This window comes from Mirounga angustirostris, unplaced genomic scaffold (assembly GCF_029215605.1).
Source record: "Mirounga angustirostris isolate CCGP_5_RB_7025 unplaced genomic scaffold, mMirAng1.0.hap1 SCAF_7, whole genome shotgun sequence".
Taxonomy (NCBI): Eukaryota; Metazoa; Chordata; class Mammalia; order Carnivora; family Phocidae; genus Mirounga; species Mirounga angustirostris.
The window spans coordinates 127,690,435-127,702,706 of record NW_026991715.1 but is presented as its reverse complement, the minus strand read 5'-3'; the positions used below and the strand labels follow the sequence as shown (position 1 = coordinate 127,702,706).

The following is a 12,272-nucleotide window of genomic DNA, read 5'->3' as shown; positions in this document are numbered from 1 at the left end:
GCTTCCAATCCTAGTGTGTGATAAACCATCACTGGACATTAATTACTTTGGGAGACTTAATATTTTTTACATGGAATGTTAGAAAAGAAATAAAAGTCCAGATGTTCCCAAACTTGGGAAAAAATTAATATCATCTGGAAGAATGCTTTTAAAATGTAGAGTCTTTGGCCCTTTTCCAAATCCACTGAGAATCAGAATCTCTGGGCCAGTGTGGGACTGGGGGGAGAATTGCAATTTATATTTTTAGCAAGCTGCCCACCTGACTCTGATGTCATCTGCTTAGTACCTATCCTCAGAATATTTGAAAACTATAATTCCTTCCATATACAAATGTGAAAACCAAGGCAAAGTGCTGTCAGGGTATGCCCTAGTCTTCTTTGTTTTTCAACAGCACCTTGAAATTTTTTTTTTTTACTTTTTTTTTAAAGAAAGGAGAGAGAAAAATTTGATGGAGAAAGAACTGTAAAACACGAAGTGAAAAGTGAGCTTGAAGGTGAGACTACTAAAACAGAGATAAGAGGTGTCCACAGAGGCAACCTGTGGTTTGGGAGCAATAATCAGAGCAGGGTTGAGCTTCTCCAGATTAGAACAGTTCAAAGGTGGTTTGGTTTTGGTTTGTTCTTTACTAAAGCCCTGACGCCCTCTAGCAGGCAAGTGGAGAAGTCCAGAGTCTCTAGTGAAGAGTGTTCTGTGCTTGGAACTGGGTTGCGGCTTTGGAATCCAGATTGTTTCGGTTTCCCTTCATATGTTTTGGGTACCACATTTCTTTTTTTAACTAAGTATTTTACCATCTCCTCTTCTTGAAAGTCATATCCTCTCGATTTCTGTAAGTAAAGTTGTGGGCTTCGCAGGAGAGAGAACAGCCATGCTTAAGATACTTTTGTTTCAGTTTCGTTGGGGACAGTGAGGAAAACATTTCAAATTTCTCAAGTCCACCGTAAAAAGTGCAATTTACACTAGAGCAGTTGAACTGGCATTTAAATAAACTACAACTTGAGAAGTAATTCAAATGGTTTACACTGGTTCCCCTTGTCCAAAATAGCTTAGAAGATTCCTTAGCATTTACTTCCTTTGGTCTAAAAAACACCTGTTAAAGAGTTCTGATTATAATAGTAGTGAAAGGAAGCGGCTGCTGGTCCAAAAACAGCCTTATGGAATCCTCTATTCCAACTAAATCAAGGTAAAGAGAGTGCATGTGGGTAAACAATTTGTGGAAGAGCTTTGGGCTGAGGGCTGGACAGGTGATATCTAGTGTCTGTGAAGTCAGCTCACCAATGATATATTCTCGGCTTAGGTTCAGTTCTCAGAATATACCAAAGGCAGAGGGCAACACTTGAACCCAGAGTTTTGCTATATGAGGACGCTTTGAAAATCCTGACAGTCACAGGCACCAAGTAAAGTGGTTAGATAATTAAAGAAGGAGAAGCGTAGCTTGTGTTTGTCTATCCGGTTAAAGCCCATCATCTGACTTAGGGTCTGGGCATGAAGAGGTTGCTCATTGCTTTTAAAAACAAAAATGGGCAAGAGATCGTGAATTTTTAGAACCATCTTTCATCACATGGGATCATTTCAAAGATAAAGTGGGAGTAAGGAAGAAAGAAAAAAATTTCTAATACCTGTAGTTATGTTTGGGAATAAGAAAGAAAAAGGGATCGCAAATCAAAGCCGACTCTTTCTCCAGCAACAGAGGATAATAAAGGGTTACAACCATGTCCTGAAACTTTGAAGTGGAAAAGGGGAATCAGCTAGTGGGCTCTGCCCCCTACCCACAGCTTCCTCCTCCCGGAGGAGGAAGTTCAGCACCTCGGAAAGCGCCCCCTCTCCCCCGCGCGGGGGTTACGCATGCTCCCTGGGAGCCCGCAGCCTAGGCTTTGCGGGTACAACTATAACTCGGGTGGCCGCAGCTGGCGACTCCTGGGAGCTGACAACAGCGGAGAGGTGAAGGCGCGAGGCAGCTGGGTAGACGTCGAAAGACCTCCAGAGGGTCAGAGCGAGGTAGACGGAATTCTCCTATCTTTTTCTCTCAAAGGACAGAAACCTCGTCCAAGCAGCAGCGGAGGGAACCGACAAAGGTATTTGAAAGAGAAGGAGCGAGCCCCCCGTAGCGCTCCTGAGCGGCAGGGTGGGTATAGGCTAGTGCCCAACAAAGGCAGTGGGGGGACGTCTGAATCGTACGGCAAGGACCGGGAGACTCCGACCTTGGCCAGAGAACCCTTGGGCGCGCGCGCACCGTTCGCCTCAGAAGCTGCGCTAGAACTCCCCTCCAGAACAGACGCCAAGCGCAACTCCGGCGTCCGAGGCTGGGCACCCCGCGCGGGGAAAGCGTTTGGCACCTACTTTCCGGGAACTATCTGCAGCTGCGGCTTTGAAAGCTCCCACGCATGCCCTGCGCCCTCGCCGGGACAGAACCCCCCGCGAGTTGGACTGGCTTCGGTCTTGACTCCACTCTCCCACACACACACCCCGGAACAGGACCTAGAAGCCCCTGCGCTTGCAGGTGGTCGCTGCCGCCACCACAGTCACCATGAATAAGGAGGCTGGCGGAGACGAGCTCGCAGAACTCTTCAGTCTGATCCCGTACCTTCTACAGGCGGCCAACACCAGCGGCAACGCGTCGCTGCAGCTCCAGGACTTGTGGTGGGAGCTGGGGCTGGAGCTGCCGGACGGCGCGGCGCCGGGGCATCCCCCAGGCACCCGCGGGGCACAAAGTGCGGACACCGAGGCGCGGGTGCGGATCCTCATCAGCGTGGTGTACTGGGTGGTTTGCGCGCTGGGGCTGACCGGCAACCTGCTGGTGCTCTACCTGATGAGGAGTAAGCACGGATGGCGCAAGTCCTCCATCAACCTCTTCGTCACCAACCTGGCGCTGACAGACTTTCAATTCGTACTCACCCTGCCCTTCTGGGCGGTGGAAAACGCTCTCGACTTCAAATGGCCCTTCGGCAAGGCCATGTGTAAGATCGTATCCATAGTGACGTCCATGAACATGTACGCCAGCGTCTTCTTCCTCACCTCCATGAGCGTGGCGCGCTACCGCTCGGTGGCCTCGGCTCTTAAGAGCCACCGGACCCGCGGGCATGGCCGGGGCGACTGCTGCGGCCAAAGCCTGGGGGACAGCCGCTGCTTCTCAGCCAAAGCACTGTGCGTATTGATCTGGGCCTCCGCCGCGCTGGCCTCGTTGCCCAACTCCATCTTCTCCACGACCTTCAAGGTGATGGGCGAGGAGCTGTGCCTGGTGCGCTTCCCCGACAAGTTGCTGGGCGGAGACAGACAGTTCTGGCTGGGCCTCTACCACTTGCAGAAGGTACTGCTAGGCTTCGTGCTTCCGTTGTGTATCGTCAGCCTGTGCTATCTTCTGCTGGTGCGCTTCATCTCCGACCGCCGCGTGGCTGGGACCGAAGGAGGAGCCTCAGCGGCCCGGGGCGGCCTGGCCGCAGCCAGCGCCCGGAGACGGTCCAAGGTCACCAAGTCAGTGACCATCGTGGTCCTATCCTTCTTCCTGTGTTGGCTGCCCAACCAGGCGCTCACCACCTGGAGCATCCTCATCAAGTTCAACGCGGTGCCCTTCAGCCAAGAGTATTTCCTGTGCCAGGTGTACGCGTTCCCGGTGAGCGTGTGCCTGGCTCACTCCAACAGCTGTCTCAACCCCATCCTCTACTGCCTGGTGCGCCGCCAATTCCGCAAAGCGCTCAAGAGTCTACTGTGGCGCGGCGCGTCGCCTTCCCTCACCAGCATGCGCCCTTTCACGGCCACCACCAAGCCAGAGCCCGAGGATCAGGGGCTGCAGGCCCTGGCACCTCTCCACCGGACCGCGGAGCCTGACCTGGTCTACTACCCACCCGGCGTGGTGGTCTACAGCGGGGGGCACTACGACCTGCTGCCCAGCAGCTCCACCTACTGACTCGGGCCCAGGTGGCACAGTCGCTGCAAAGTGGCCTTCCCCGAGTGGGGAAAGAGGGGAGCGGATTAGGAGATGCTGGGGGCCCACAGGATCCAGAGGTAGGAGGGACCAGGATAGGGAAAGGCGTAAAGGAGCAGCCTGTGAAAAGGCGGGGGAGGGGAGGCTGTCTGCGGAGAGGGGAGGCTTCCAAACCGGGTGGAGAGAGGACGCCGGCAAACGGGCCGAGGTCACCCTCACAGGACTAAGCCACCAGCCTGCGTCCCCTTCTCCCCGCCTACGCCTCTTCCTCCCTTAAGCTGTTAACCCAGGGCGGGGGTGGGGGGCGCGCAGAAGCGGGAAAGGAATCAAGAACGTAGAGAAATTGGGGCACGAGGAAGTGGGGCTCAGCCAAAGGTGCGCAGACAATTGAGCGCATTTATTCCAGCCACTTTTATGGAGCTCTTGAAGGGGTCCTCAAAGCGCATCCAACCGCGGGAGCCGCCTACAAAATCCTTTGCGCCTTGGCACGCGAGACCACCACAGCGCCCTCTGACTTGCTGCGTGGCTGCGCAGGAGACCTAGTTCGCGAATAAGAAACTTCTTCGGAGTCGGAAGGAAGTAGTGACCACCCCGATCCGCCCTCCAAAGAAAGGCACCGCGAGAGGGGCACCTCCCAGGGGGGCATTGTATCGTTTATCATCCCGGACAGAGCGAGTGGCTCTGCGGAAGCCGGACCGCGACTCTGCGCTTAGATGTCACCGAGGCAAAATACTTGTCTCCAACACGCGCTAGCCATTCGCTGGGGAGTGGCCTCACTGCGGGAGGAAGCGGATGCAGTGTGATGAGAGGGACTGAAGAGAGACCTCTTCGGGCCACCGCCTCTAAAGGAAAAGGGGAGCTGACGTGCTCCTTGGTGACCGAGTAGGAAGTGAGTGCGCCAGGCGCTCGCTGGCAGCCGGGACGTCCGGGTTCCCCGGAGAGCGGAGGGGGCGCCTGGAAACACTGCGCGCTGCAGGTGAGCTGTGCCCTGGAGCAACTTGACAAGTTCTGAGTAGACAGGCCTGGGAGTGGAGGCGTCTCTGCAGCGCCCCCCCACCCCCAGCCCTCACTCTTCGCGAATCCGGATGTCCCTTTGATAGCGGCTTAGGACCAATCAGTAGAGGGATGGCTCCGCCAGAGTTTTTGTAGGCTTAGATAGAAAACTAAGAGATGCTGTAGAAATGTGCAGGGGCGGGGGGAAAGGGGGGGTGTTCCTGGAAACCAAATTTCAACAGGAGGGGTGGGGTGGGAAAGGGAACGGAAGACTCAAGTAAAATCTGTCCTAAAGTGAAGAGAGTACAGAGAGTCTGTTCTAAGGGGATCCTCAGAATTTCTGGTGTGGGGTTCTCTCTTTCTCATGATATGGAGAGGACAAGGTGGGGAGTAAGACTTCCCATAGGACACACCTTAACCAAGTTCCATTTATTCTAAGCAGTGCTCTGCACAGTGAATGAGTATTATGAATTCTTCTGTAACCCCCAGGCAATCTAGGGAACCATCTCTGAAGAGTGACACGTTTCTTAGGACAATTCTGTTCTGGTCACAGCAGTTTAATCCTTTCTTGAGGATGCTTAGAGAATGGGGATCAAATATCAGTGTATCCACCCAACCGCTAGTTTTGACAGAGGTGCTTCTGTTCTCTTTGGCGATCTAGCTTGGGGTAAAACAGCAACAACAAGAAAAACCCAGCAACGTGGGCATCTACTGCTGTGGTTATTTTAATACAAAAAATAATCATTATACAAACATGTCTGTTTAAATAACCTCTCAAACTGTAAATCTTTTTGTAATTTTGTTGGAAATTTCCGTATATTGTCTGAGATTTAAGGGTAAGTGTGACCATCTACAGCCCTAGCGTCCTTTATCCTGCTTTCTGTGACAAAACACAGTGCAATTACTAAGCATTCATACCTTTGCCACAAAAACAAAAGCTTCCTGATTTCCTCAATCCTGAGCAGTCTTGAGAAGTTAACTGTTTTAGAAAACAGAATAATGCTTTTGTTTTAAAGCAGTCAAATTAGGGACCCACCCGTGGCTGGCTCAGTCAGTAGAGTATGTGACTTTTGATCTCTGGTTCCTAAGTTCAAGCCCCATCTTGGGTATAGGGTTTGCTTTAAAACATAAATATATAAAGTAGGCAAATTAGTCTTTCTTTGCCCTTTAGGAAGAAAAATTATTGATAGATATTGAATAGCAATTGGGCTAATAAAAATTGAACTGCAGGGCGCCTGGATGGCTCAGTTGAGTTAAGTGTCTGCCTTCGGCTCAGGTCATGATCTCAGGGTCCTGGGATTGAGTCCTACATTGGGCTCTCTGCTCAGTGGAGAGCCTACTTCTCTCTCTCCCTTTGCCCTTGCCCTGAACTCAGAATGATTCTGTTCATTTTTTTTCTCCCTGCTCGTGTTTTCTCTCTCAAATAAATAAATAAAATCTTTTACAAAAATTGAACTGCAAGCCCCTCCAAGTCCCCAAAACAAAATAAACATGCAAGTGAACACCCAGAAAGAACAAATAGTAGTAGCTTGGCAGTGTATCCATATATAGTGTTGATATTAGACTCTTATTGAGAGATTCTCTTTATCAAAGGAACTTGCCATTTCAATTCTGACAGTAAAATACTGTGTTGGTAGCTTGGGGTTTTTAGGAAAGTATGTTGAAGTGTGTGCTTCTGCTGTGATGGACACTAGAAAAATGGAAGGGGCTTCATGAAAGAACACTGTGAAAAGAATCAACTGGTCCCCATCTGAACCTGAGGGCTTGTAAGAACATGGCTGGAGGGAGCAAAAGCTATGACTTCCGTCTACCACAAAGACAAAAAAATGAACTAGGCAATGGCCACATTTTTTTTTTTTTGAGTGCCAGTTGCATGCCAAGCCCTGTACTGGGTGCTGAAATGGCATATACCAGCTGGACACACTACTGACTTTTACATCTAGAAGGAGACAGAGCCATGTCCACAAGGTACTAAGTCATGGAACAGTGAGTTGAATGTCATAGCAAGGACTAAAAGAAAGTGCTATGGGAATATAAGGGATAGAAAGCTTGGCTCTGCTGGGGGTGGGAGGGGGGGAGTCAGAGACTTCCTCACCAAAATAGTACTTGAGATGGACCTAGAAATATGGGTACAATTTAGATGGGCAAGAATGCCCATTTAGACAGGCAGTGGGGACATAGAAAGGACATTTGAAGCTGAGGAAAAGCAATGATTAAAGGTTTGTGATTGAATGTCTGCTGCATGGTGGGGGAAGCAGGAAGCAAAGCAGTTTGGCTTCCTTTTCTTCTACAGAATTTTCTGGGATTTCTATTCAGAATTTAGGTGTCCCTGTATTTGTTTTATTTGTCTGGGAATGGAACATTTTTGTCCCAGAGAGAACATGCCATTGGTATACTGAGAACAAGTACTTGAGTTCCCAAAGGTGGTTAAAGGCTTTTAAAATTGGCTTCTATCCACTCATTCAAACCTCAGTGGAGTGGAGTTGAAAGAGCCCAGTGTTTATTTGAATATTTGAGTGTGTGTGAGTGTATATGTATGGGGGGGGGGTGCATGCTCTAGCACCTTTCTTCATGCCAGCAACCCATCCAGTACTCCAGCTGAAAAGAGCTTCACTCATAATAAAGACCATGACCTGTGGTTGGCCAAAGATGATGACTTTTAACTTCTTGGAGTCCAGGTAAGATGGTCCTCAGCTGCAGGTCACTCTCCTAGCTCACCCATTCATTGATTTCAAAATCTTCAACCACCAGAACAGTCTTTGGAGAAATGATCAGGAAATAAACATTGAACTCTGCAAATAATTCCATTTTTAAGCCTTACAGAGGTCAAGGACAGGTGGGTAGAGCAAGCGAGGTAGCTGTTTCTTTTATAAAGGTGCTGTTTCTTTTATAAATGTAGGGTACTGACTCACATGGGGTCCTCTGAGCATTTGCTCATCATCATCCCACACTTACCGGGAAGGAAGCAGGTATCGATTGTCCCTGATCGTTCCTCTAACTCAGTCATGACCTTGCAGCTCTGGGATAGATAATGTGATGGAGAGGGAGGAAGGCAGACTGGGGAAGATGGAGTGGTTTTGAGTGTTGACTGTCTCATGTAATTTATTGAATACTGTACTGAAAAGGAAAAAAAACTGCAGAGCTGTATGGGGACAGAATGGTCAATGTACCAGTTGTTCATCTTTGTGATCTTGAGGCTGACTGGGAGCTGAGCTGTCACTGCCTAGCATCATGAGAGAGGAACATACCGCATATCACCCAGAAAAGATCAAAATTCAAAATTCGAAGTATGGGTTTCTACTGAATGCGCATTGCTTCCCAACTATCATAAAGTAAAAAAAAAAAAAAAGTTAAGTTGAACCATTGTAAGTCAGGGACTATCTGTCTATATGAGCAAATTATGAATTAAATATGAGTAAATTAATATCATAAAATAAATCATCAGCAGTATTTTGAGTATTGGTGACTTAATGAAAAATATGACCCTCTGACAAAATACGGACCTCTGATTAGGAAAAAAAAAAACCACATGATAGAATAGACCCAATTTGTCGTGTGTAGAACTAGTCTGCTTCTCGAGTTTTGTCAAGGCCAGAAATAGCCTGAGATGGAGGAGCTCTCTCCAACACTCAACCTTTGCCCCAGTGAATGGAGGCAGAGCCCAATCTTTTCTAAGATAAATGATGCCCGAAAGCTGGAAACTGTTGTGCAGAGAGCTGGCAGAAAGTGAGGTGTGGGCAGACAGCTGAGGCTGAGGTCTTATCACAGGGCATCCAATGGGCAGACCCTAAAACTGCAGAGCCAAAAAAAGAGACTGATTTCCTGCCATGGACTTCCCTGTGTCTGAGGGAAGGGATGACGTTTATTGATCTAATCCACGTATCTAACAAAGAGAGCCACAAAACAGGAGCCGATCAGCGCCAACGCAGAGGCCGTGATCACCACGATGCCGCTCCCAGCCTTGTTGACCAGAAAGCCCAGGCCACCTCCAACCAGGATCTGCGCCAGCTGCACCATGCAGGTGAGGACAGCGCAGGCCAGGCCCTGCCCTCTCCCACCGTCCTCGCTCCCTCCCGGGGCCTGCTGTCTCTGCAAGGGAAACACAGGAACACGCTTCATCTACAGGAACTGTGCTTTAGGGCAGAAGCTGGCGCACACTTTTTCTGTGAAGAGCCAGATAGGAAACCTTTCAGCTTGTGGGTCCCATGGTCTTGGTTGCATCTACACAACCTGTTCAAGACCAAGTCTTAAACTCCCCTGTTAATGCCTAGGAAGGTTAAATGGTTAAGATATGCAAAATTATCTCTTCCTAAGAAGTCAGTAAGTAGGGGCACCTGGGTGGATCAGTTGTTAAGCGTCTGCCTTTGGCTCCGGTCATGATCCTGGGGTCCTGGGATCGAGCCCTGCATCGGGCTCCCTGCTTGGGGGGAAGCCTGCTTCTCCCTCTCCCACTCGCCCTGCTTGTGTTCCTGCTCTCGCTATCTCTCTCTCTGTCAAATAAATAAATAAAATCTTTAAAAAAAAAAAAAGAAGTCAATAAATACAATGTAATGGAAACTCAATAAATATGCCATTCCTTTCCTTCCGTCGTGTTAGAAGTTCAAATATGTATAAGAAGGGTATTGAAGCACAGATCTACATAGGAGAGGCAACATAAAAAAAAAAAACAAAAACATTTCAACCTTTCAGAATGCAGTTGGTCTGAATTGGTTGATAATGTTGCCATTCATCGGGTGTCTTTTACGTGCTGGGCCTTACACAAGATTCTTTGGCTTGTGTCGCTTCGCTGCTTCACCGCATCCTCCCCTCCTCCCGGGTTGCACATACTATCATCCCCATGGAACAACAATAATACTAACTACCATTTTTTGAGTCCTTCCCAGGTGCCAGGTAGGCATGATGCCAGGCACCCCACTTGCACTACCTTGTTTAATTTCATTTTCCAACCACTCCTTAAGGTGGGCTTATTTTTCCTATTTGCTTGATTAGGAAGCCCAGGCCCTAGAGTCTGAATGATAATTCCTATATCATTAAGTAAAAAAAAAAAAAAAAAAAGCATTGTGCAGAAAAAAGCACATAATACTTTGAATACGAGAGGAAAAATAGGAAAACAGATTCATACTTGCTTGGTGTTCATTTTAAAATACTGGAAGGATAAGCAAGATAAAGAAGAACCTAGCAAGGGGCTCACGCGTAAGCCCTGGAGGGCGATAGGAAAGGTGTCAGCGGGAGCCACTTCGGGAGTGCGCGTGGATATGGTTGGCATTGTTGAACCATGTGAACATACTGCCTTATCGAAAAAGGAAATCATTTTAAGGGATATTTAATAAATAAACGAATAACACCCCCTGTGTCACACACCTGCCAAGTAGGGGTGGCAGGATTTGAATCCAGGTTTCTCTGAGTCCAAAGCTTGTGTGTTGCGCCCTGGTACCACCTAACTGCCCCTAGGAGGGACGGTTCTGCGTGATAACTGTCTCTAACAGCAAGACCCTTGCGTGCATCGGAACATTAGTGACACTGATTGCCAGGGGGGTGAGGACAGCCACAAACTCTCGTTTGGAAGGTTCTAACTCCTGGTGCCACTTCGCCCTGCGGCCTTTGCCAGGTCAAGGCATAGGGAAAGCGGCGAGCATTGCAGCCACATAAACGTGTTTCTGCAGCGTCACACTGTGATAGAGTGAGCTGGAAGTTACCTCTTTAGCTCTTGTATCACTACTCCAGCTAAGGAAAGGTGATGCCTATTTTCATGGAGAAAAAGTGACATCTTTTGAAAAGAAGAGGTGGTTTTCTTAGAGCAGAAACACCAACCCACTGTTGCTGGGGGGCAGCATGGTGCCTTGCCCTCCAGCCTGAGCCTCAAGGCAGAGCTGGGGCAGGCCTCCCTGGAGGCAGCTGGTGGGCTGACCACCTGCAACCTCAGCTTTCCTCCTTGCACGCAGGGTCTGACTTGCTAAAACCTGGTCTCCAAGGGAAATCTCCTACCTTTACCCAACGATTCCCAGAAATGCCACCTTGCAGCCACGGGGGTGGGTGCCAGTGCAGGGGAAATGCTGCAGGTGCTCGGGACATTGGGGCAGGGGTCAGAGTCCCCAGGTTCCCCTTTCTTTGTCTGTGTGTGATAACCAGGGTGGGCTTGTTTCTCAGCATTACTGAGCCTTCTTTCCCTAATCAGATACCGGAGGGTAACTGGACCTGCTCTACAGCTCTCCAGGTGCCCAGGGCTTCCGAGTAAGGAGGGGGTTGTGGGCTGCGAAGGTGGTCATGCTTTGGCCAGACCATCACTACATTTGGCTGGGCATTTTAGAGTTGCTGTTCCAAGACCCTGATTCTCCAGCTCTGCCCTTTACTTTCCTACCACATCCCCCCAGCCTTCCGGTGAAGTTCAATGACGCACCTTCTCCTCCTGCTCCTTGCGGTGGTACTTGGCAATGAGGTTAAAGGGCACAGTGTACAGAGTGCTGGACATCACACCAAACAAGGTACACAGAGCCAGGGTGGAGTAGACGTTCGGGAAAAGCCCAATAAATCCTGTCCCCAGGCCAAATAGCAAATACCCCATGAAGTAAAGACCCTTTAATCCGATGTAGGATACCAAAGGTTTCTGAAAGTCTGTGGGGAGAAGAAAGAAAGAAATTACAGCTGGAAGTGCCTCACAGCATTTGGTAATTTCAGACAATCTTTTCTTTTGAAGATTCACTGTTTTTTAGGAGCTTTCCTTTGATACCGAATCAGGAACAAAAGAACCTCCTTATCTTTGCTTCAAAATAGCTGGCTTTTGGAATCGGTTTTAAATCCTGTGCATGCAGACAGCTGGAAATTGTCTTGCTAGGTTGGTTTTTTTTCCCACAAGTAAGGACCAGGCGCCGTTCTGGCAGGCAGCTGAATAGCAATAGGATGCAAAGAGGTGCTGGAAAAGCGCACCTTGGCTATGGGACTGTGGGGGTGCAAGACGTGGAAGAAAAGTGGGTCCTTCTAATTCACAGAGTCTGGCCTAACAGGACACAAACAACAATCCAGGCCTATTTTGGCCCCATGGCCCAAAGTCAGGTTGGAGGCAACTGAAACAACCAGATTTTAAGAATGATCCAAGTCATCTGGTCCCTCCACCTCCATTTGAATGTCATCTGCATACCTGAGAAGGAAGCCAAAGAATGTTCTTTGTCTAAAGACAGGTTCCCTGACTTGCCAACACTTCCCAGGCTGGTGAGGGGCCCTCACTATACCCAGCACCTCCCCATTGCGGGCTCCCTCCCTGTCAGTCCATTCCCATCACTTCTCAAAACCTCAGGTTCCTCATCTAAAAAAACCTACACAAACAAATGGAACTAATAAAACCCTTCTTTGTGGTTGTTGTCAG

The 12,272-nt window shown here is 49.0% G+C and overlaps 2 protein-coding genes across 2 annotated transcripts in view; one reads left to right on the top strand and one right to left on the bottom strand.

The window, feature by feature from the left end:
* The first annotated feature begins 2,250 nt into the window (after positions 1-2,250).
* RXFP3 (relaxin family peptide receptor 3) lies at positions 2,251-3,964 on the top strand. Its single transcript, XM_045888053.2, has one exon. It carries the CDS (start codon positions 2,525-2,527, stop codon positions 3,899-3,901), a length of 1,377 nt encoding a protein of 458 aa, XP_045744009.1. The 5' UTR covers positions 2,251-2,524; the 3' UTR covers positions 3,902-3,964.
* Positions 3,965-8,198: 4,234 nt separating this feature from the next.
* SLC45A2 (solute carrier family 45 member 2) overlaps positions 8,199-12,272 on the bottom strand; it is a 41,318-nt gene continuing 37,244 nt past the window's right edge. The window contains exons 6-7 of the mRNA XM_045862664.3: positions 11,310-11,524; positions 8,199-9,001 (exon numbers count right to left, since the gene is read on the bottom strand). Coding sequence (XP_045718620.1) covers positions 8,783-9,001; positions 11,310-11,524 — 434 coding nt within the window. The 3' untranslated portion in view covers positions 8,199-8,782. The remainder of the gene's footprint in view (positions 9,002-11,309; positions 11,525-12,272) is intronic.

Coding starts and splice junctions, on each gene's coding strand:
- RXFP3 (XM_045888053.2), top strand. CDS start 2,525: ATGAATAAGGAGGCTGGCGGAGACGAGCTCGCAGAACTCTTCAGTCTG.